Source organism: Arachis duranensis, chromosome 5 (genome assembly GCF_000817695.3).
Source record: "Arachis duranensis cultivar V14167 chromosome 5, aradu.V14167.gnm2.J7QH, whole genome shotgun sequence".
NCBI lineage: Eukaryota > Viridiplantae > Streptophyta > Magnoliopsida > Fabales > Fabaceae > Arachis > Arachis duranensis.
In genome coordinates this window covers 85361744-85382513 of record NC_029776.3, presented here as the reverse complement: position 1 = coordinate 85382513, position 20770 = coordinate 85361744, and the positions used below count along the sequence as shown (strand labels likewise).

Below are 20770 nucleotides of genomic sequence, written 5' to 3'. Positions count from 1 at the left end.
TTGTTTTTATGACTAACTAATATTTTGGTTTGTTTTTGTTATATAGTTATACAAGGTTATGGGAGTTGGTTACCTGAAGAGGAATACCATTGTTGATCTAGCTACGTTTTAAGAAAAATCCTAGGAAGAAGAGAGCTGAAAAATTGATAGATGTGCTCGTTGAAATTGGAGATTAAAAGCGTAAAAACAAGTTCAAAATCCTAACCTAATTGATTGGAAATGGTAATTGAATTTGAGAGGAATTAGGGTTTTAAAATCGGATAAGAAGAGGTGTATTTGGTAGGATGATGAAAATGACAATGTTAATAAATTTCAAGAAAAACATAGTGCCTTATTTTTAATTTATCCTAATAGAAAATTTTATAAAAAAAATAATTTGAAAAAATCATACATAAAAAGTGATATCATCAATTCTGGGAGTTGTAGAATTACTCTCCTAGATATTTATAGGATACCAAAGAAAATTTAAATGTAAAATATAATGGTTTATATGTTTGAATGAGTCACATCAAAGATCAAACTATAAAATTGAGTGGATGTCAATGTACGGATTTTTATTTTCTTAACAAAAATTCTTATCATTGAAAAGCCATGCAACATTGTAATTCTAAGTATATACAATAATACAATGTAAAATCTGCTACTTGTTCCTTTCGTATATCATAATTGTTTTTGTAGCACAATGCACAATTGCACAACCAAACTTGGTAGCAGGTTGATTATTCAGAAAAAGCAAAGGGGACATGAAGAGAGCAATGAAATTCATGAATTCATTTACCCACATGCATTTTCTTCACATCACAATATTTTATTTTTCCCTTGAAATCAAGGGTTTTTACCCTTTGTGTGTAACTATGAGAAAAGGTGACACAAGAATGCAGAAGCAACTGACCAAGGTCTCAAAAAATCAATGGTTTAATTATCAGAGCAATCCTCTCCCATTGAATTTTGAACGTTTTCAAAACACACTTTAAGCCTAAATTTCAACCACCACCAATATCACAATGGTCACAGCAGGAACCTATTCAAACTACTGTTCCGAGTTTCTAAATTTTGCCACTATGCCAAAAAATATAGTACTCAGACCATTGCCGGCTCTCGGAGTTTGTTCTCAAGGTTTTGTGCCACGGCATCAATAAATTCCTCGGTGTTCAAGTAATATTCCCTTGTCACCCTGCAGATATTGATGATGTCCAAACATTTAGACAAACAGTTTACTAAGAAATATTTTGCGTACACACTGCAATGAGTTAAGGTTAGAAGTTAAGTAAAATACTTGAATACAATTAAGAATGGAAACGGTCAATAAGGTTTAACAACGGAGTTCACAAAAATATCATGATTGCAGCTCACTCAGTTTGAGATCCAAGATGTTTGAAAACATTAAAATATTCATAGGAGAACCACTTACTTAGGGCCATGACTCAGAAGTGCAAGATCTTTCGTCATCTTTCCTGACTCCACGGTTTCAACACACGCAGTCTCCAACTTTCGAGTAAAATCTTGTAACTTCTCGTTATTATCTAGTTTGGCCCTAGTATACAAGAGGAAATATTAAAAGACGGAAAATGAAAGAGGAAGGATGAAGAAACACCACAGCTTACCCTCACAAAGATAAAGCTTATATTACAATTTATCCAGTTATATTTTTATATTCATCTAGTCCAACCTAAACTTTTTCAAAAGCTTCTGAATTCGCTAGTTCATGAATCACACCACAAAGTACCTGTGTTCCAGTCCTCGTGTCCATGCAAATATGGAGGCAATACTGTTTGTACTAGTTTCTTGTCCCTTTTGATGAAGACGGAAATGTCTAGTGACAGTTCCATGAGCTGCCTCAGCTTCTAATGTCTTGCCATCAGAAGATAGCTGCAGAAATATGGCTGCATAATTATGGATGACGACCAAAGGAAAAAGAGAGATAACAAGCTTGATGAAGAAATACTGGATTCTATATTGTTCTAATACATACCAAGACAGAAGTCATAAGACCCAATGACCCAAATCCTGCACACAAGAAAATACTTCAATAAACTGAGTTTAATAGACATTTCTTAGCATGTCAGAATTATTCATGCCATCAAACTTTCAATGCTATCCTTCCTCTAATGAACAAATATAAAGCCCCGCAAATGTAAAGCAAGACATGTAGCTAGCTTGCAGAACCAGCACTTGAAATAACTTTTGTTAATAGCTTATTTTCCGCATAAATATCTTCTTAATGTCATTTTTTTCCTCATTCTTACAAGTTTCGAGTGAAACTGTAATAACCAAAGATGCCCTTTTGTACTAGTAAATCTACAACCACTTTTGACAGTTTCGATCAAGAATGAATCTAATCAGAATTGTGCGGATAAGTGTTCTATACCTTGGGCAAGTAAATCACTTTGGACGTCACCATCATAATTCTTGCAAGCCCAAACATATCCACCTTCACTTTTGAGTGCATATGCCACCATATCATCAATTAGCCTATGCTCATACCTGAAGCCACTAGAGTGTCAATTATCCATGTGTATATGTAATGAATCAAAGAAATTTGGATCATCAAAATGAAAACAAACCATATCGAATGTTCTTCAAATTTTTGCTTCCATCTTTCTTCATACACCTCCTGGAATATATCTTTAAATCTGTAAGACTACCAAACTGTAAATGAGTTCAAATATCAACAAAATAAAGAGAGGATAAGTCTAAATTACCAAGAAATCTGGCATACAATAGTGACACTTGACACTATAAACTAAACCAGAGATATGAGAATAATCACCTGCCATCATATTTCTTGAGAATTGTATTCTTGGTACTCAAGTAAAGTGGCCACCTCTTTGAAAATGCCAGGGACATTGATGATTCAGCAAATGCTCGAATAGACTACAAAAATATCAAAAGCAAGCATGTTTACACACAACAATAAAAACAAAAGCAAGGGTTTATACATTTAACTAAAACATAATAGTATATGCTTGTAGAAACTATAAAATGAATCAAACCTCATCAACATTATACATAGCAAGTGCTACACCTGGGCCTTTGAAATTAAAAACATCTAGTTCCATTGGACTCTCACCATCTTCAGGGACTATATAGACATAGATACAATTTGGTAAAAAAGTCAGTGATGCTTAAAATATTTTTCAAAAACGAAGTTTCAACTCTAGTAAACATACCAAATACCAACTTCAGCTTCCCAGCTCCATTAATTACAGTATCAGTGGCCCGATACTGATCACCAAAAGCATGCCTACCAATACAAATGGGTTTTTTCCAACCTGTTGACTGAAAAGTAAGTTCCAAGTGCTGCTTAACAATAATTCAGTTCCATTAACAATCAAAGTAGTTAAGACATTACCTGGAACAATTCTTGGTATGTTGCAGCATATTATGGGTTCACGGAAAACAGTACCTAGAAAAGAAGGGAAAAATATCATTCAATAGATAATAAGACTAACTTTGTTCCTGCATTGAGTATTATGCGCTTATTACAAACCATTTAAAATATTACGAATTGTGCCATTGGGGCTTCTCCAAATAGACTTCAATCCAAATTCTTTGACTCGGGTCTCATCTGAAAAATTCGAAATAGAATCAAGACAACCTTTAGTGAGTATGAAAAACATTAAATGAATTAAGCTTATATATAGATGCATACAACATTCTCAAGGATGATACAAGTTTGCCTAATAATTCATGATAAAGGGTACTTCGTCTACTTAAAGCCCAGTACAACTAACCAGGAGTTATAGTTGCACATTTCACGGCAACATTGTACCTGCAGTACACAAAATCTTTAATAAATCAAAAGGGTGCCCAAACATTATACAAAAACAAAGTTATTAGAATTAAGAGAGGGAGTGACAACTAAAAGTAGGATAAGAAATCCTCCAAAGCAGAGAGATAGAAACAAATCAGGCGAAAAAGATAGTAAAGAAAAGCAGAAACATTAAAACAAAAAAGCATGCAGCAAAGCAGTTCAATCCCTATACAAGCTACTCCAATTTTTATAGAATTCCCATGGAAGGCTGACTAATGCAAAGTATAAACCTAAGTAGAGAGCAGAGACAAACATCTACATATCTCTAGTGATTGCTTCAACCCCACCCCCCTTTCTCTCTCTCCAGCCCCCAGGGCACTCCTATTTCTTTTACTTCTCTCTGTAACAAAAGGCAAAATTTACCAGAGCATTGCATAAACTTCACAGTGCCACACAAAATTTTGCTTCCTAATATTCATTAAAACAGAACCAATTTTCAAAGCTAACCAGCACAAGACTGCTAAAGTAGGAGGACACACCCAGAGCTTATCAATGACCCTAAACAAAATGCTGGCAAACATACTTAGCTTGATGCATCTTGATGCAGAATCAGAAAAGGTAAACCAAAACAGACTCTCTCCCCAAGCTGCTAGCAGCTGCTATTTTTCATGAAACAAGCAGAATATAAAATGTAGCTAAAGAAAGAAACTATATAACTTAGTTTAACATGGCATTCAAACTCTCACCATCTCCAGAAATATTACACATTTCTATAATCTCTCTTTTATACTTCACATTTTTAAGCGACAGATATCTCCAACATGCAACAAGTATCAAGTTTATAAATTACTCAAAGTATCATGCTTTCCATTCATATTCAAAATTGACTCACTTTAGAGTGGCTTCTGCGCTTTCAATGGTGACTCTGTCATCCGTAGCATCGCGATTCAGAATCCCCAAATCAAAATACTTTACGTCTAAATCCAAATAGGGAAATATAAGCTGCAGCCACATAGTAAAAAAAAGTAATAAATAAAATTAAAAAAAAACACACACACACACACACACTTTTCATGATAAAATCAAACTAAAAAAATTGACAAAATGCACATTTCATGTATATACTTTATCCTTTATCATCTTCCATATAACCCTCGTCATCTCATCACCTAAACAGGCAAAATAAATAAATATCAGCATGGCTAAAGCAATTAACTGTTGATAGAGACAGTCCGACAGTGCATACATATAACATAAAACGGATTATACAAGTTATGTGGGAATGTTCCTGCACGTGCACATATATCAGCAGCTTCTAGTGGTCTCTAATAACTTCTAACTTAGTCAATTATCAGATTCAATTTCTTTTCTCTTTTCTCTTTTTCATATTCTGTTAAATTGAATTGGTGAGGAAGGGAAATTGTTACCGTCCATTTCCACAATGGGATTGCAAACTTGGATTCTGTGAGAGGAAGCGTAACATCGAAGCGAAACGCGATTGATGGGAGAAGAGAAGGAGATGGTGTTGGGAGAAAGAAGGGGGCGGAAGAGCCGCGGAGAAGGGAGGAAGAGGGAGGTAGGGTTTCTGACGGCTGTGGAATAAGAAGTGGAGAACATGGTGGTGGTGGTTGTGGCGGCGGAGGTGGCGCCGGTGGTGGCGGTGAATCGAAGTGCTGCTCTGAACATCCAATAGCTGAGCTGAGGTTTATGCTTTTCTTTAGAGTTGGGACCTAACAAGTAAGAAGCTTAGCTAAATTAACTTAAATTATTTATAATATGCTTTATTATTCTTATTATTATTTTAGTATTTTTGCAATGAAATAATCTTATGACTAGCTTGAGTAATGTTGGTCTCTGTTTTAGATTGAGTTGTAATCAAAATTAAGGACCGTTCAGTCAAGAAATGAGAAATGAGAGTTACTCTTGAAAAGCAAAACATATTGAAAGTGGATCAATGCCTCAGAGCTTAGAAGATGAACCTGATATATTATCGTTAGGACCTAGGGTTAGGGCCTTAGGGGTAAGAAAACCCTTTCAATAACATGAATAAATTATTTTCAAACATCACTCGTTTTTTAAATTAATTTTTAAAATTTTTTTATTAAATTCGTATTTCAAAAATTTTAAATTAATCGCATTAGTTCTTTCGTTATTTTTCTTTATTGATAATGTCAAAATTTGTTAATATAACACGTTAATTGAGTTTTAATTAACTATGAACATAATAAGTTTATAAAATTATGTCAAATCAAAACTTAATTGAGAGATAAACTTAAAGTATTCGAATTCCTCAATTTAAAGTTAATTTGATCTAATTTCATAAATTTATCATGTTAGCCGTTAATTAAAACGACTATATGTGTTATGATGTCATTTAATTAATGTGTCACTTCAATTAATTTTAGCATCGTTAGTAACGAAAGTTACGACATAACTAAAATATAAATATTTAAAGGATAAATTTGATTAAAAATATTTCGAAAACTAATTTAAAAATTAAATGATCTTTTTAGAAATTTATTTCGCTATTTTTTCTTTTTGTTTGTGATTTTTATGATGGATAAAAAATTAAAAATGGACAGGATTCATATAGAACAATATTTTTTTTTAAAGAAAATATAAAGAAAATAATTAATAAATCATGTCACTTTTATTTTTATGTTTGTGTTTATGTTTAGATGTTTCAATAATTACTATGACGTTAGACACCAAAAAAAAAAATTACTATGACGAGAAAAATGATAAGCAAATGTGTCATTCTCTTAACCCCTCCTCAATTTAGATGGTAAGGAAAAATGGAGGTTTCAAAATGAAAAAAGTATCAATATTGTTTGCCCTCTTTAATCTTGTCACTCATTTCCTTTTTTAAAAGTATTTTCATACATGACTTATTTAACTATGATATTTTATTCTATATCACTCTCTCCATTTTCAATCTTCCAAAGTTAGCTTAAATTTCCTCAAAGTCCTAATTAGTCACCTCAAATTTTCCCTTTTTTTTGGGGGTTTTTTTCCCCCAAAATGTACTAGTTTATCATATGTTATAATTTGCTTCAAAAACCCTTTTTTCCTTATAAAATATTATTAAAATTTCTCCAACACAATTTAAACAAAAGCTAGGTGTATTGAATTTCCCCTTTTATTTATTTATTATTTGGTTTGGTTACAAAAGGCAATATAGCTTGTAAGTTATTATAAAAAAAGTCGTGTAAAAAAAAATGAAAATATAACCCAAAAAACATAAAAAAATAAAAAATCTCCTAAACCCTAAATAAACCCCAAAACCTCACCACTGTAACTGCATCAGCATCAATGGCGTCCCTGCTGAGAGTGAGGTCAAGGGCGAGGCCCAACCCTCTCTTCCTCCGCACTCTCCCCACTTTCCTCCACCTCCGTCGCACCCTCTGCTCCGCCACCCAGTCCCAACCCGACCCTGACTCACCGCCAACAACCACCAAGGTCCTGGAATCCTTCAAGGAGGAATTCGAAGTAGGGTCCCGCCTCATCACTCTCGAGAGCGGCAAGGTCGCACGCTTCGCAAACGGCGCCGTCGTTTTGGGCTTGGACGGCACCAACGTCCTCTCCACCGTCTGCTCCGCCAGGGGCGACGCCGTTCGCGATTTCTTGCCCCTCACTGTATGTTCCCTCATTTCTTTCTTCTTTCATCAAATGAAAAAATAAAAGCTTTGTATTTTCCTTTTGTCATTTATTTTATAGGGATGGAAGTGAATTGAGCATTTTTCCGAAGCTACTCTTTGCTTCGATTTTTCATTAGCAACTCAATAAGCTAAGCTCATTAATGTACCTCGGTTGGGAGCATAGAAAATAGGTTACTTTTCTTTGCTTGGCCTGGCTCTTAGTTCACTTATGTATTAGGGGTCGTGATAGAGTATAGGTAGGGAAGTGTTAGGATCAATATGGGGTGTGTGAATTTGAATGGATTGATTTTCAGGGTTGAAATGATGATATGGTAATAGTACTCCTCAATTTAAGGACATCTGAAATAAATAGTTATGTAGTAGGAATAATAGTACACCTCAGTTCAGAATTGTGGAGTTGTCTAACTGTTGCATCATATGTATTGTGACATGTACTCATGTCCAATTCTTTTCTCTGACATTCAGAATTTGCTGAAGTATAGGAATAGGAATCTAAACTCCCTTTTTTTTGTAATAAGAATCAAATTGACCAACGTGTCTGTTGTTAATAGGTGGATTACCAAGAAAAGCAGTTTGCCCAAGGTGTGATTCCAACAACATATATGCGTAGGGAAGGTGCCCCAAAGGAACGTGAACTATTGTGTGGTCGGATCATTGACCGTCCGATTCGGCCATTATTCCCGCCTGGGTTTTACCATGAGGTTCAGGTGAGGCCACTGTTAAGTTATCCTTTATTCAAAATGTTTTCTATTTTTTATTTTGGTAACAAAAATGCATGACTTCTAGGTTATGGCAAGTGTTCTTTCTTCTGATGGAAATCAAGATCCAGATGTACTAGCAGCTAATGCAACATCTGCTGCTCTTATGTTATCAGATATTCCTTGGGGTGGTCCCATAGGAATGATTCGTATTGGGAGGATATGTGGGCAATTCATTATAAATCCTACTATGGATGAGGTAATTTTAAAATTCTTTCACTACATTAGTTATCAGATTTCTATATATTAATATATTTAATATGAATATGAATTTAATTTTTATGTGCTATCAGTGTGAAATAGTTTTACACAAACAACTAATCATGTGTTGTCACATCAATAAAATAAATAATTTTCAAACCTACTATTTAAAAAATCATCTAAACGCTTGAAACTAATTGAATAACCATGTAAAACTCTTTACACTATTAGCGCGTCAAAATTAAACTCTATTAATATATAATGTTTTATATAAAATGGGTTGGGGGCATCCTTTGTTTTGTTAAGCAGTTTTTCTTACTCCACCCATTGTGTTTTATTGTTCTTTTATATTTGAAGTTGAGTTGAACTGCCAATCTACTTTCTTTGATGAGTTTTGCATATTACCATTCTTACAATTTCACTCAAAATGACCATCTAGCATACCTTTTGTATCAGAAAATGTGTTGGTTTTGCAAATTGCACCTCAATTTGATTTTAAGCATTTTTTTCCCTTCTAATTAACATTGAAATTCTATTTTATGAGGGTATGTTAATGACAATAATCTGGTTGTTGAATAATGAAATACCATTTCCTATTTCTTATAGCTCCTTATTTTCATGATGCAGTTAAGTGTAAGTGATCTTAATTTGATATATGCATGTACAAGGGACAAAACTTTGATGATCGATGTACAAGCTCGTGAGATTTCGGAGAAAGATCTAGAAGCTGGGATAAGATTGGCTCATCCTGAGGTGACTTCAAAAGTCAAAACCATTTTTACTATTATTATTATTATTATTATTATTATTATTATTATTATTCTCTATAATTGGGATGTTATTGAGATATGTCCTTCTAATTGTTCAGGCAATTAAGTATATTGAACCTCAAATCAGGCTTGCTGCAAAAGCTGGTAAATCTAAGAAAGAATACAAACTTTCTATGTTGTCGGACAGAACAATGGAGAAAGTTAGCAGCATGGCAGCAGCGCCTATTGAAGCTGTTTTTACTGATCCTAGTTATGGAAAGGTGTTCTTTTTCTACTTCCTTTTTTCTTTCTTTGTGCTTTTTGTGATTAGTAAACTAGACATTGAAATCTCTCATTAATTTTTGTGGGTTTTTCCAATAATTACTTCCAGTTTGAGCGTGGAGAAGCATTGGATGGTATTACACAAGATGTAAAGAGGGTGCTTGAGGAAGAAGGTGATGAAGAGAGCTTAAAAGTTTTGCCGAAGGCAGTAGACACAGTAAGAAAGAAGGTATGCAGCCATGTGATTAGTTAGAAATTAGGGGGCGATCAGTCTTCTAATTTTTCTCCCCAATATACAAATATATTATCCTTGACTCCTTGCTTAATTATTCAGTTTTAAAATGAGAAAATCTTACCATATTATTTGAATAACCTCTGGCCATATATACTTTAGACATGGTTGGGGATGATAAAAATTTATCTTCTTCTTTCTTTCAATACTTCTTGAATTGGAATATTTGTCGAAGTCATCATCTATTAAAGTGTGTAGATACCTAAGTAGATAAGTATTTTCTTTCATGAAGTTTTGGTGCTAAATTTTAAAATGAACACAAAAGGAAAAACTTTTTTTTTCTTTGGTGAAACTCACTCCCTTATTATTTGAAATTTTTAAAATACCTTACAAGCTACAAAGTTACTTAGTGTATGATTGGTGATGGTTAACTTGATCATGACAGAATTACATATGATGTTTCCACTAAAAAGTTTTTTGTTATTGCTGTTGTCATTTTTATTTTATTTTTTTATAAAAAAAAATTAATATATGTAGACATAATCCACACCATACAGAAACTTTTTTAAGGGATAACATAAGATTCCAAAATTGTCGGATGTAAGTTATATATCTCCCTCATATGTTGATTTAGGATTTACTTGTTGAATATTGGTGTTTATATTTTCACAATGTAGGTTGTCCGTAAAAGAATTATTGCAGAAGGATTCAGAGTTGATGGAAGACGGTTGGATGAAGTTAGGCCTTTATGTTGTGAGGCTGGAACTTATTCCGTATTGCATGGATCTTCACTTTTTAACCGTGGAGAAACACAGGTCTATTCTATGATTTTATTTTATGTTTTATTCTGTTATTGATTTCTAAAAGCTTGATAATTGCAAACTGAAATATATATTTTATTGTTGCCATGGACAGGTCCTCTGTACAGTAACACTTGGAGCACCTACAGATGCTCAAAGATTGGACTCTTTAGTTGGTCCTCCAACAAAGCGATTCATGCTTCACTACAGTTTTCCACCTCATTGCATTAATGAAGTTGGTAAACGTGGTGGTCTGAACAGGCGTGAAGTTGGGCATGGTAAATTATGCGCACAAACAATTAAAATAAATAAATAAGAAGAAAAAGAAAAAGGGTTAAAAGTCAAAATTAGTTCTTTACTAGATAATGAAAATATTGAATACCAAATGGCTTATAGTTAGATAGTTGATGTTGAATTTGAATTTGAATTTTTTGTTCACTACTCGTGGGATGGAAGTACTGGTATAAGATATAAATCAATACTATTGTAATTGGCTTTATTTAGCACAACCTTGATCCATCATTTTTTAGATGAAAGGGGTGCTAAAACAATCATTTATGCGAAACGATGTTGTGCTTTATACAAATTGACTTTTCCATGATACGCCTGATTTTATGTTAAGCTATGGTTATATGATCAAGTTATTCATTCTAGAAACTACCACCACCAAAGGATGATGAGTTCTAAGTAATTACAGATTGTCTTATACAAAGCTCAAGTTCCTAACTAAAGGTTGGTTTCTCTACTGTTTTATTTTTGTAGGAACTCTTGCTGAGAAAGCCCTTCTTGCTGTTTTGCCTCCTGAAGATGATTTTCCCTATACTGTTCGTGTCAACTCAGAAGTTATGGCTTCAGATGGTTCAACATCAATGGCAACAGTATGTGGAGGTGCTCATTCTAACCCTAAGTAGCAGCATTTGTGTTGACATTTACAAAACAAAGATGCTTGTTCCTGAATATTTTATTCTTTGAAGGTAGCATGGCTCTTATGGATGCTGGCATTCCAGTACGTGAACATGTTGCTGGTGTTTCTGTGGGTCTTGTCAGTGAAGTTGATCCATCCACTGGTGAAATAGTGGATTATCGTATATTGACTGATATTCTGGTATTTTTCACAACGTATTGAGTGCATTTCTTTACAATGTTTGTTTGGAGTATTATTGAATTAAAAATTTGACCTTTACTAGTCTACTGATGTAAAAACTTTTATTAACATTTTTTAATCATTTAATATTTTTATTTATATTCAAATTTATTTTTTCATTCATAGGCAATCTTAATGAAAAAATACATTTTCCATCAATGATCCTCTTACAGCCAAAGACACTCTTTGTAGTATTAGTAGGTCTTTAATATTTTTCATGTATCGGCATTGCCTAATTATGAGGTGGCCAAGGGAGATTTACGTATAGATGATCTCACTGCAGACCTGATAGAGCGCAATCGCGTCATTTGATCCATGAAGCCGACCCCTCCCCACCCCACCCCAAGTGGGATATGATTTTGTTGTTGACATTGCCTAATTAGGTTCCCCATTTGTAGGATTCTTAGGTGTATATTCATAGTGATATTGATATTGAACAACATAATAGATGATTGTTCTCTTACCAAGTATTAAACTTAAAAAATTTTATTTTTAAGGGCTTGGAAGACCACTTGGGTGACATGGACTTCAAGATTGCTGGGACTCGAAAAGGAGTTACTGCTATTCAGTTGGACATAAAACCAGCTGGAATTCCTGTAGATATCATATGTGAATGTTTAGAACCTGCTCGTAAAGCTCGCCTTCAAATTCTTGATCACATGGAACAGGAAATTAGTGCACCTCGTAACAAGGATGACAGTACTACGCCACGATTAGGTCTCGCCTTTTAACCTCTTTTCGCCCTCCCTATTCTTCACTTTTGGTGTTTTCTAGAATAGGTTTTCCTACCATGCAAAACACCCTTTCTAAGTATGAAATTTTTCTTTGCTAATGCAGCCACCTTAAAGTACAGCAATGATGCTATTCGTCGCCTAATTGGGCCAATGGGTGCTCTAAAGAGAAAAATGGAAGAGGAAACAGGTCACTTTAAGTTTGAAGCATCTTGGATGTTTACCACATTCTGTCCTCTTGTTGGTTTACCTATAAATGTTGTGTTTCTAGTATGCTGTATATATATTTTGTGAAGCAGAACACATTTGTATATGTTATGTTTATTGACTATGCTATTATGTATTACAATCAGGTGCTCGGATGTCTGTAGGCGATGGAACACTTACAATAGTTGCTAAAAATCAGGCTGTAATGGACAAATTACTGGAGAAGGTAGGTCTTCTATCGTGTTTAGCCTTAATTTTTCTATAAAGCTATGCTTGTCATCTGTAATGGCATTTGGCATTCCCAAGGGAGACAATGTCTCTCTCCTGTTTTAGGAATTATTGTTTTATCTTCTAAATCATTTTGACATGTGTAGTTTATCCTTATATGTATCCCATAAAAAAAATGTTAATGTATTTATTAATGATGAATGGTGAAATATCCACTCTTGTTTCTTCCTTCATGGATGTCATATTGATGACCATTCTTGTTTGTCAGATTGATTTTATAGTAGGCCGTGAAATTGAAGTTGGAGGAATCTACAAAGGTGTCGTCACCTCTATAAAAGAATATGGAGCTTTTGTGGAGTTTAATGGTGGCCAGCAAGGGCTTCTCCACATTTCTGAGTTGTCACATGAGCCGGTATGTATGATTTTAACTTATCATAATTTCTTATCTTTAAGAGTCATATTATTGTTGTTTCTGCTACCAACAGGAACAGAATTTTGCATATAATAGTGTCTTTAATAAAACTACCATTTCCACAGGTTTCCCGAGTTGCAGATATAGTCTCTATTGGCCAGCAGCTTTCTTTGATGTGCATAGGCCAAGATGTTCGTGGTAACATTAAATTATCCCTTAAGGCAGTTAAGCCTCGTCCCGGAGGATCAGAGACTGATGATGTAGGTGAAGGATCTGTGGCATCTGCAAAAGAAACAGCCAAAATTTGGGCACCGGTTGGGGATGAATCTAAAGCAGAAGAGCAACACAATTCTGCCTCTGATTTTCCGATAGGCAAAAATGAATTAGGTGAGGCGAAGCCAGCTACCTCCCAAGTACCAGTATTTTTAATACGTAGTGCTGAAGAGTGTGATGGGGATGAGAAGTCTACCAGCTCAAATCTGACATCAGAGGATACCCGCAAAAATAAAGGGAGAGAACCAATTCACAAGTCAAAATCTCGTCAATCTCAAGATGTGATGGATGCTTCATCTTCGCATTCAGGTCCCTTCCCACGTACTAATGCTAAGAAGTCAAAAAATCTGAAGCAGAAAAAGTCTAGTTCGCATTTGGAGGAGTGTGAGAAGGAAGCTGAAGATAAGGAAGCGGTAACTGCAAAACAACTGAAAATTGGAACTAAAGTTACTTCCAAAGTGCATCAAATTCGTGCACACGGGTTGGTATTGGATTTGGGTGGAGGACTTAAAGGAATGTACCGATTTGAGGTATGAGTTGCCTTTATATCCTTAATGACATAGATACTCAATGTCCCCTTTCTTTCTCTCTGTTGTGTAGCTTTAATTAACATCTTATGTACACGTAATTAACATCTTATATACACTTTGCCCATCATTGCACATCATATTACCTTTTTCAGTGGTTGAGAACAATGCATTTGTTGGACTTTATCTATGGGTTATAGCTGGAATTTTCAACTGATCGTTCATACAGAAGTATAAACACTTGCAAATCCACATAATTTCATCGTAGACCATTTATCAGATGAATTTTTTAATCCTTATTATTTCTGAAGTCCACCCATGTGTTTTGCACTATCAATTAATTTGTATTCCTTGTTTTGTCATGTAGGAGAATAGTGATAAAAGGAACTTTAAGATAGGTGAGGAGATCAGAGTAGCATGCTCAAGCTTTTCTAGCAAGGGGATTCCAGTAATGACTATGGTGGATGAAGACTAAATGCCTAGTGGTCATTCCTTTTCTCGAGCGATCCCATAGGTGTAAACTGCCAAGATGATGACTTCGAAGATCTACTCGCAGCACGCTGGAAGCAAAAGTGATTGTTATTCTGGTTTCTGGTTAGTCACCAGTGATTTTATTAAAGAACTGGATCATAATGAGTGCTATTGACATCAATCAGTTCATGCCACCGACACCATTTAGTGAGACTACACTAAATTGTTGTTGAGCTGCTGAAAATTCATTCAATGAATTTTGGGAGACATTTCACATTGTGGTCCATAGATTTAACCAAATGAAGCATGAAAAGCTGATGAAAATGAGTCTGAGAGTCTAGAGATGGTTGATGCAAGATTACCAAAATAACCACCGTTTCATAGCAAGACAGTGGTATGAGTCTAGTAATTGACTAACATTTAGTTGTTAATCATCTATACTACTATCTGTCTAATTTTTGTTGAGGGAAGGACTAAATAAATGTATGCGAGTTATTCTTGACTAGGGTTTTGGTACTTATATTGATTGCATGTTCATTTATGAATATTTGATCCTCATCTAAATGGAAAATGTGATTTGGTTTCTGATTTTCGTTTTTTGAATTTTGTAAAGAGAAAACAAAAATGGTAAAAACAATAAACTCTACTTTCTGTTTTATTATTTGTTGCAAAGATCAAAAAATTTAAGCAAGCATAGGGTTCAATGGCCTTCAAATTCCATACATCAATAGCTAAACCTAACCAATATACAATATATAATACAATATGTAAATACAAAAGTTTTCTTAAAACATACAATGCCAATACAGCATTATACATTAAATAAAAAAATGCTTTGTTCATAAAATGGAAAAGTTATAATAATGTTAATCAAATATTTATAATTATGATCCTAGATATGAGGATTATTCAGATGGTAACTAGAAAAACAGAGATTGAATAATAATCTAATCTTCTAACTGAAAGTGAAAAAAAAAAAAGATAGTAACAAACAAAAGTAAATCTAAAACAACAATGTTTGATGGACACGCATGCCAATACATCAGCACAATTCAGGTAATTGAGTATGATAGTGATAGTTCTCAGTTGGTTTCACAAAGATGCTTCCAACTCTATTCTTAACTAAAGAAATTGCTTCCCAAGTTGGTAAATGAGGCAACGACCACCAAGTACCAAGAATTCCAACCAAAGTGAACTTTTGATCTCTTACTTCCACAGCAGCCAGGCATAGAAGCTTATAGTCATGAACTTCAACTTTGCTGGCATACGGCTGCAAGATCAAAGGTCATAAGATACCAAAGGTTTTACTCAAAAGAATAACAAGATTAGTGAAATTCAGAGCACATAACAAGATTCTAAGACATCCTTATTCGTATCCGCATGCAAATTCTCGGTCAAAATATATGCTATTTGTTCTATCAACATGGCAAAGTCAAATATTTTCATCGATGTAGTTACATGATTAAATGTTTGTTAGAAACTCTCTATTACTGACAATGCATATAAATTAAATTCCAAATCCAAATATCGTTGCACTCGTCATTACATATGTATATATTATGTTCATTTTTACACCAACTAAATCTGTAGGGGGACAATACATTACAAATAAAAACATTTGAGTCAATAACAACTTGGAAATAGGGAGATGCAATAAAAAAACTGGTTAAGATTGGGTGATCTAGTAACAAAACATTAAAAGCAACATTTTATTCTATCATAAAACATTTGGAAATTCAATATCATGATTAAGTGCTATTACAAGAGAAAAGGAATTCAATCATGATATATTGATGTTAGGTAACAGTGGAGTACAAGTGATAAAAATGAGATAGCTGACTAGCATGCGAAAACTTAAGCTAATAAGGGATGTCATGCACCTTTTTCTTGAAAAAACGAGTATCTTGACGCATGGATTGTTCGCACAGCTGCAATATAAGGACATTTTCAAGGGATATATAATCATATAAACATTGTTCGTTGTTTCTATCAAATATTTATTCAAAATAAAAGAGCCTTTAGGTTAAGAATAAGACCACAATTCAATATATATGTTTTCGACTCATAAAAAAATGTTCTAGACCTATGAAAGATCTTTCGATGATTAAAATATGAAAATAAAAAAAAAATCCATCAGATATTAATACATGATCTGACCTGATCAACAAAAATATAGACAGAGAAAGGATTGGGCTTGGTGCTTAGGAGAAACAAGGTAACTTTGACAAACAAGATCATAATTGGATCATCCAAGTTCGTCAACACTGTAAGAAAGAAAAGAACAGGAAGCCAGAATTTCCTAGTGAATTTCAAAAAGTGGTGCACAATTTCTTCCTCCTCAGAAACATCCTGTGAGTTATCAGAAGGATCATCCACCAAAGCATCCCCAGCTTTAAACAAACAAGAAAACTTAAGTTATTGAAAGAAAAACATGAGAAAATGAGATAGGGAGGAAGAATATGAAGAAATATAGAAAAGTTAAAAGTGCATTAATACCAATGAGATGAGATATCTGGCTCACCATCCATGGCATGAGCTATAACTGATGCTGATGCAATTGACACTCCTAATATGCTTCCAATGCTCAAGTAACTGCCTGAAATGTGCATCATCAACCTCATATTACATTTTATACCACTCACAGATAATGGAAGGGCATGTTTAGTACATTTTCCTTTTGCATATAACTTCAAATTTGATATAAAAGATTGAAATTCTAGTTAATTGGCGATTCTAGAACCACGCCACATTGCCACAACCCACAGATAAGATACACAGATAATCATCATAGTCAATCATAACCAGATGATGCATCTCAAGACGTGAAGAAAACTTGTCAAATGAGTATGATTACCATCATAAACCTAATTTCAGCTTAATGTGACAAGATTCCATACTACGTACGAGCCATTTAACACAAGTTGCTTCAAGTTTAGTATGCTAACATGGATTTAATTATGATATCGGACCATAATGTAAAATATTTACTTCGGCAATGCATCAATGCTTTTTCTTTCTCTAATATAACTACTAGTATCCAAAGTCCATATGTAAGCACAACTAATCTAGCTTGAACCTGTCGACTCACTTTAAGGGTATCACTCTCTCCTTACCAGTTTCTGCCATTTGCCAATACTCAAAATTGATATCTTATTGGGTGTTTGTTAGTTTTGATTTTGCAGGAGAAGAAAAGATATGGAAGGAAAAAGCCTTGAAGGGTAAGCAGAAGTTCTTTTTACTCTTCAAATCCTTTCCTTCCATATTCCCCTCAAAAACTCCAACTCTCAAACATACCCTTAAAGAAACAAGTGTCAAACCATTGCAATCAACAAGCATTGCTTCAGTGTATCAAAATCAAAGTTTTGTAATGTTATCTGAATAATATTAACACAAATTTTGATGTTGCTTTTTCATACTGAAATATATCTTTAGTTGAGAATACCAACTTCCACTAAACCACACACTCAGAATATACTTGATTGAAAAATTTACAATAATAATATATTAAAAAGAAAAAGAAAAACAGAAGTAGATAGTTATTGTTACCAGAAAAGCGATTACTTTTACGGAGGAAGTTAGCTGGGACATTGAGATTGAAGCTATGGGAATGAAAAAAGGGTTTCCCTGGTTGTTGAAGGGTATTCTTCAGTTTTAGCGCCAATTGTGTTTTCACAATATCCAATTTCAATTTGCTGCACTTGTAACCTGAATCCAATGATAATAGAGGACACGAAAAGGGATTAAAGTTGAGAAATTTAATCATGGGTCAATAAGAAAATGAGTTAAGGAGGAGGGTGGAGTAACTAACTGGTAGTGGTAGTGAAGAACAAGTGTTGGTTGAAACGAGAGATTGGACAGAGTCTGAATATTTGAACAAACTTTGAAGCATGACCCATCATCTCAATCCAATCAAAGTTTCTTCCTTTTTCAATTCCTTGTTCCTCTCTGTATATTTTTTAGAGAGATAAAGATGATATTTTATTTGAATATTAATATTTGGAGTGTATTATAATATTATGTGGCAGAAAATGCTGATATAATCTTATTTGTAATTATACTAAATAATTTTATTTTTAATAAAAATATCAATATTTTTTTATATAAAAAAAATTAGCCTATACTTATATGATAGATAATATAATTATAAAAGTAGTGTGTTAATAATGATTTTATTTTTTAACCATTAGAAATTTTTAAATTGAATTTAAAATCTATTGTAATGAATTAGTCCTTTTTGGGAGTTACTGTAAAAAAAATTACTTGTCAACAAATTATAGAAAAATGAAGAAATATTTTTGAATAGTATGCCAAAAATATTACGGATCCAGAAATGTATCGTGGGGTCAATAACATATATAATATTAAAGAAATATGTAAGTAAATTATAATGTAAGATGCATTATAAAAATATACCGATAAAAAATATATATTTAAAGTATAAAAAAATATGTGTACTTTTTACTAACGAAGTGGTACACGTCAATTCTTTATATCATAAAATTCACCGATAATAGAATTGGCATCAAATCTTTTAACAATTTTCTTCTCAATGTAAATCAGAAGACAATTAGTAAGAAATTTATCTTCCATTTTATTTATGAGTCTATTCTTCACAATATTTATAGTTGAAAAAGATCTCTCAATTGTATGAGTTGAAATAGGACGTTAATACCAAGCGAATCAAACAATCAATCAAAAGATATGTTAAAGACTTTTCTGTCTTCGTTAATTCTTGACATAACTCCGAAATTGTGCACAAGTTAGTTAACTCAACATGATTAGGAACATCAAGTTCATAATATTGAGCTTGCATTCTAATGTGAATTTTCTCTTAGTTACTGAAGTCATCTGGACAAAACCGTTCTACTAGGCTCCGTTTGGTTAATGTCCATGTCCATCAGATACATGGACACGGTGGTACGTGTACACCGTTTGTTTGCTGAGACATAAAATTTTAAAAGACACGGTTACACACAGATGCACATTAAAGACATGTATTTAGTGTATCTCTTTCAAGCTGTGACACTAAGACACAATCTATGAGACACAGATTTTTCCAATTCTATCCCTAATTATTTTTTAAAATTTCAACCATTGTCCTTTATCTTTTAACACTTGAATTGTTTTAGTTTGGGGATAAAATAGACTTTTGAATTAAATACATGTGTCTTGTGTATTATCACCAAACATGTTATAAATTTTGTGTATCTTTGTGTTCATGTGTATTTGTGTCTTTGTGTCTATGTCTTCATTTTTTTGAGACAACAACCAAACACTGCCCTAATTCACATACTTTGTAGGCACTGAAGAACTTATAATTATCTCTATGATCTAAAGTAAACTTAAAGCAAGCAATTCCACCATATTATCATTGAATCTTTCATTAAGCTCTTGCAACTGTGTATCAATTACAGGCATAAATAAATTAACACGATAATGATGCTTCACTGAAATTTGGTCAACAATTTTACGAGTTCGGCCTCTTCTAGGAATATGCAATGCATTCATATTAGGAACTTGAACTTCATGTTTCTCACGAAACAATATAACTTCTTTTATGAAAGCCTCCCAACTTGATTCTCTCATTCGTTGGATTAAAGTATTGGTAGTAGAAATCAGAGTTAAAGCATTCAATATGTCTTGATTTTTTTATTGCAAAACTTGACAAAGATCATGAGTAACTTCCAAAATATTTCTCATTAAATGTAAAATAAAGACAAATTCAAAGGATGTGATAGCATCATAAGCAGCACTAGCATCACCACGAGTGGAGGAATTATCTTCTTCAGTGCTTTTTTCAAGAACTTCACAAAGTAGCATCAAACATGTATAGCAAGCTACGCACAGAATTTAAGTTAAATCTCCATCTAGTATCTCCAACTCTTTGCAAAGTACCAACAAGTTGATTATCAACAATTAAGTTTGCAACATTATTTGCTTGAGCAACCCTTAACTGATCATGACGTTTAGGAGAAACAATTACAACATTCACAATTAATGTAAGTTTTGAAAAGAATTGATAAACATAGCAAACTTCTTTAGCTGCAGAAACAAGTGTCAATTGTAATCGATGAGCAAGACATTGAATGTAATAAGCAAAAAGGCAATCTTTCAAACATAGAGTTTGCAATCCATTCTATTCACCACGCATATTACTAGTTCCATCATACCCTTGTTTTCTAAGATTTTGAACATCAAGATTATGACGAGAAAGAACTGATGAAATTTCTGTTTTCAATGTCAAAGAACATGTATCAGAAACATGTATAAGATCAAAAAAATTTTCTTGAACACAATCGTGCTTGTCTACAAATCTCTGAACCATAGACATTTCTTCTAGCT

The 20770-nt window shown here is 33.5% G+C and overlaps 3 protein-coding genes across 4 annotated transcripts; 1 reads left to right on the top strand and 2 right to left on the bottom strand.

The window, feature by feature from the left end:
- Nucleotides 1–626: 626 nt before the first annotated feature.
- LOC107490063 (isocitrate dehydrogenase [NADP]) lies at nucleotides 627–5513 on the bottom strand. The gene is made up of 15 exons (XM_016110829.3): nucleotides 5182–5513; nucleotides 4880–4923; nucleotides 4647–4756; nucleotides 3735–3772; nucleotides 3491–3568; nucleotides 3353–3406; nucleotides 3171–3272; nucleotides 2994–3082; nucleotides 2771–2874; nucleotides 2565–2633; nucleotides 2369–2484; nucleotides 1973–2007; nucleotides 1727–1869; nucleotides 1412–1534; nucleotides 627–1174 (listed from the first exon to the last, which is right to left on the bottom strand). Exons 1-15 carry the CDS (start codon nucleotides 5438–5440, stop codon nucleotides 1081–1083), a joined length of 1458 nt encoding a protein of 485 aa, XP_015966315.1. The 5' UTR covers nucleotides 5441–5513; the 3' UTR covers nucleotides 627–1080.
- A 1351-nt stretch (nucleotides 5514–6864) lies between these two features.
- On the top strand, nucleotides 6865–15011 carry LOC107490061 (polyribonucleotide nucleotidyltransferase 2, mitochondrial). Its single transcript, XM_016110828.3, has 16 exons — nucleotides 6865–7390; nucleotides 7965–8120; nucleotides 8200–8370; nucleotides 9000–9125; nucleotides 9241–9402; nucleotides 9513–9632; nucleotides 10313–10450; nucleotides 10551–10713; nucleotides 11198–11323; nucleotides 11410–11540; nucleotides 12077–12296; nucleotides 12417–12500; nucleotides 12664–12743; nucleotides 13014–13157; nucleotides 13283–13960; nucleotides 14325–15011. Exons 1-16 carry the CDS (start codon nucleotides 7067–7069, stop codon nucleotides 14430–14432), a joined length of 2931 nt encoding a protein of 976 aa, XP_015966314.1. The 5' UTR covers nucleotides 6865–7066; the 3' UTR covers nucleotides 14433–15011.
- Nucleotides 15012–15268: 257 nt separating this feature from the next.
- On the bottom strand, nucleotides 15269–18372 carry LOC107490060 (uncharacterized). 2 transcript variants are annotated; one of them, XM_016110827.3, is made up of 6 exons: nucleotides 18237–18372; nucleotides 17990–18133; nucleotides 16950–17024; nucleotides 16586–16818; nucleotides 16309–16356; nucleotides 15269–15698 (listed from the first exon to the last, which is right to left on the bottom strand). In XM_016110827.3, exons 1-6 carry the CDS (start codon nucleotides 18325–18327, stop codon nucleotides 15471–15473), a joined length of 819 nt encoding a protein of 272 aa, XP_015966313.1. In that variant the 5' UTR covers nucleotides 18328–18372; the 3' UTR covers nucleotides 15269–15470. The 2 variants fall into 2 exon arrangements, with proteins under 2 accessions (XP_015966313.1, XP_015966312.1); XM_016110826.3 differs by having other exon boundaries at nucleotides 15272–15698; nucleotides 17975–18133.
- Between the last annotated feature and the right edge of the window lie 2398 nt (nucleotides 18373–20770).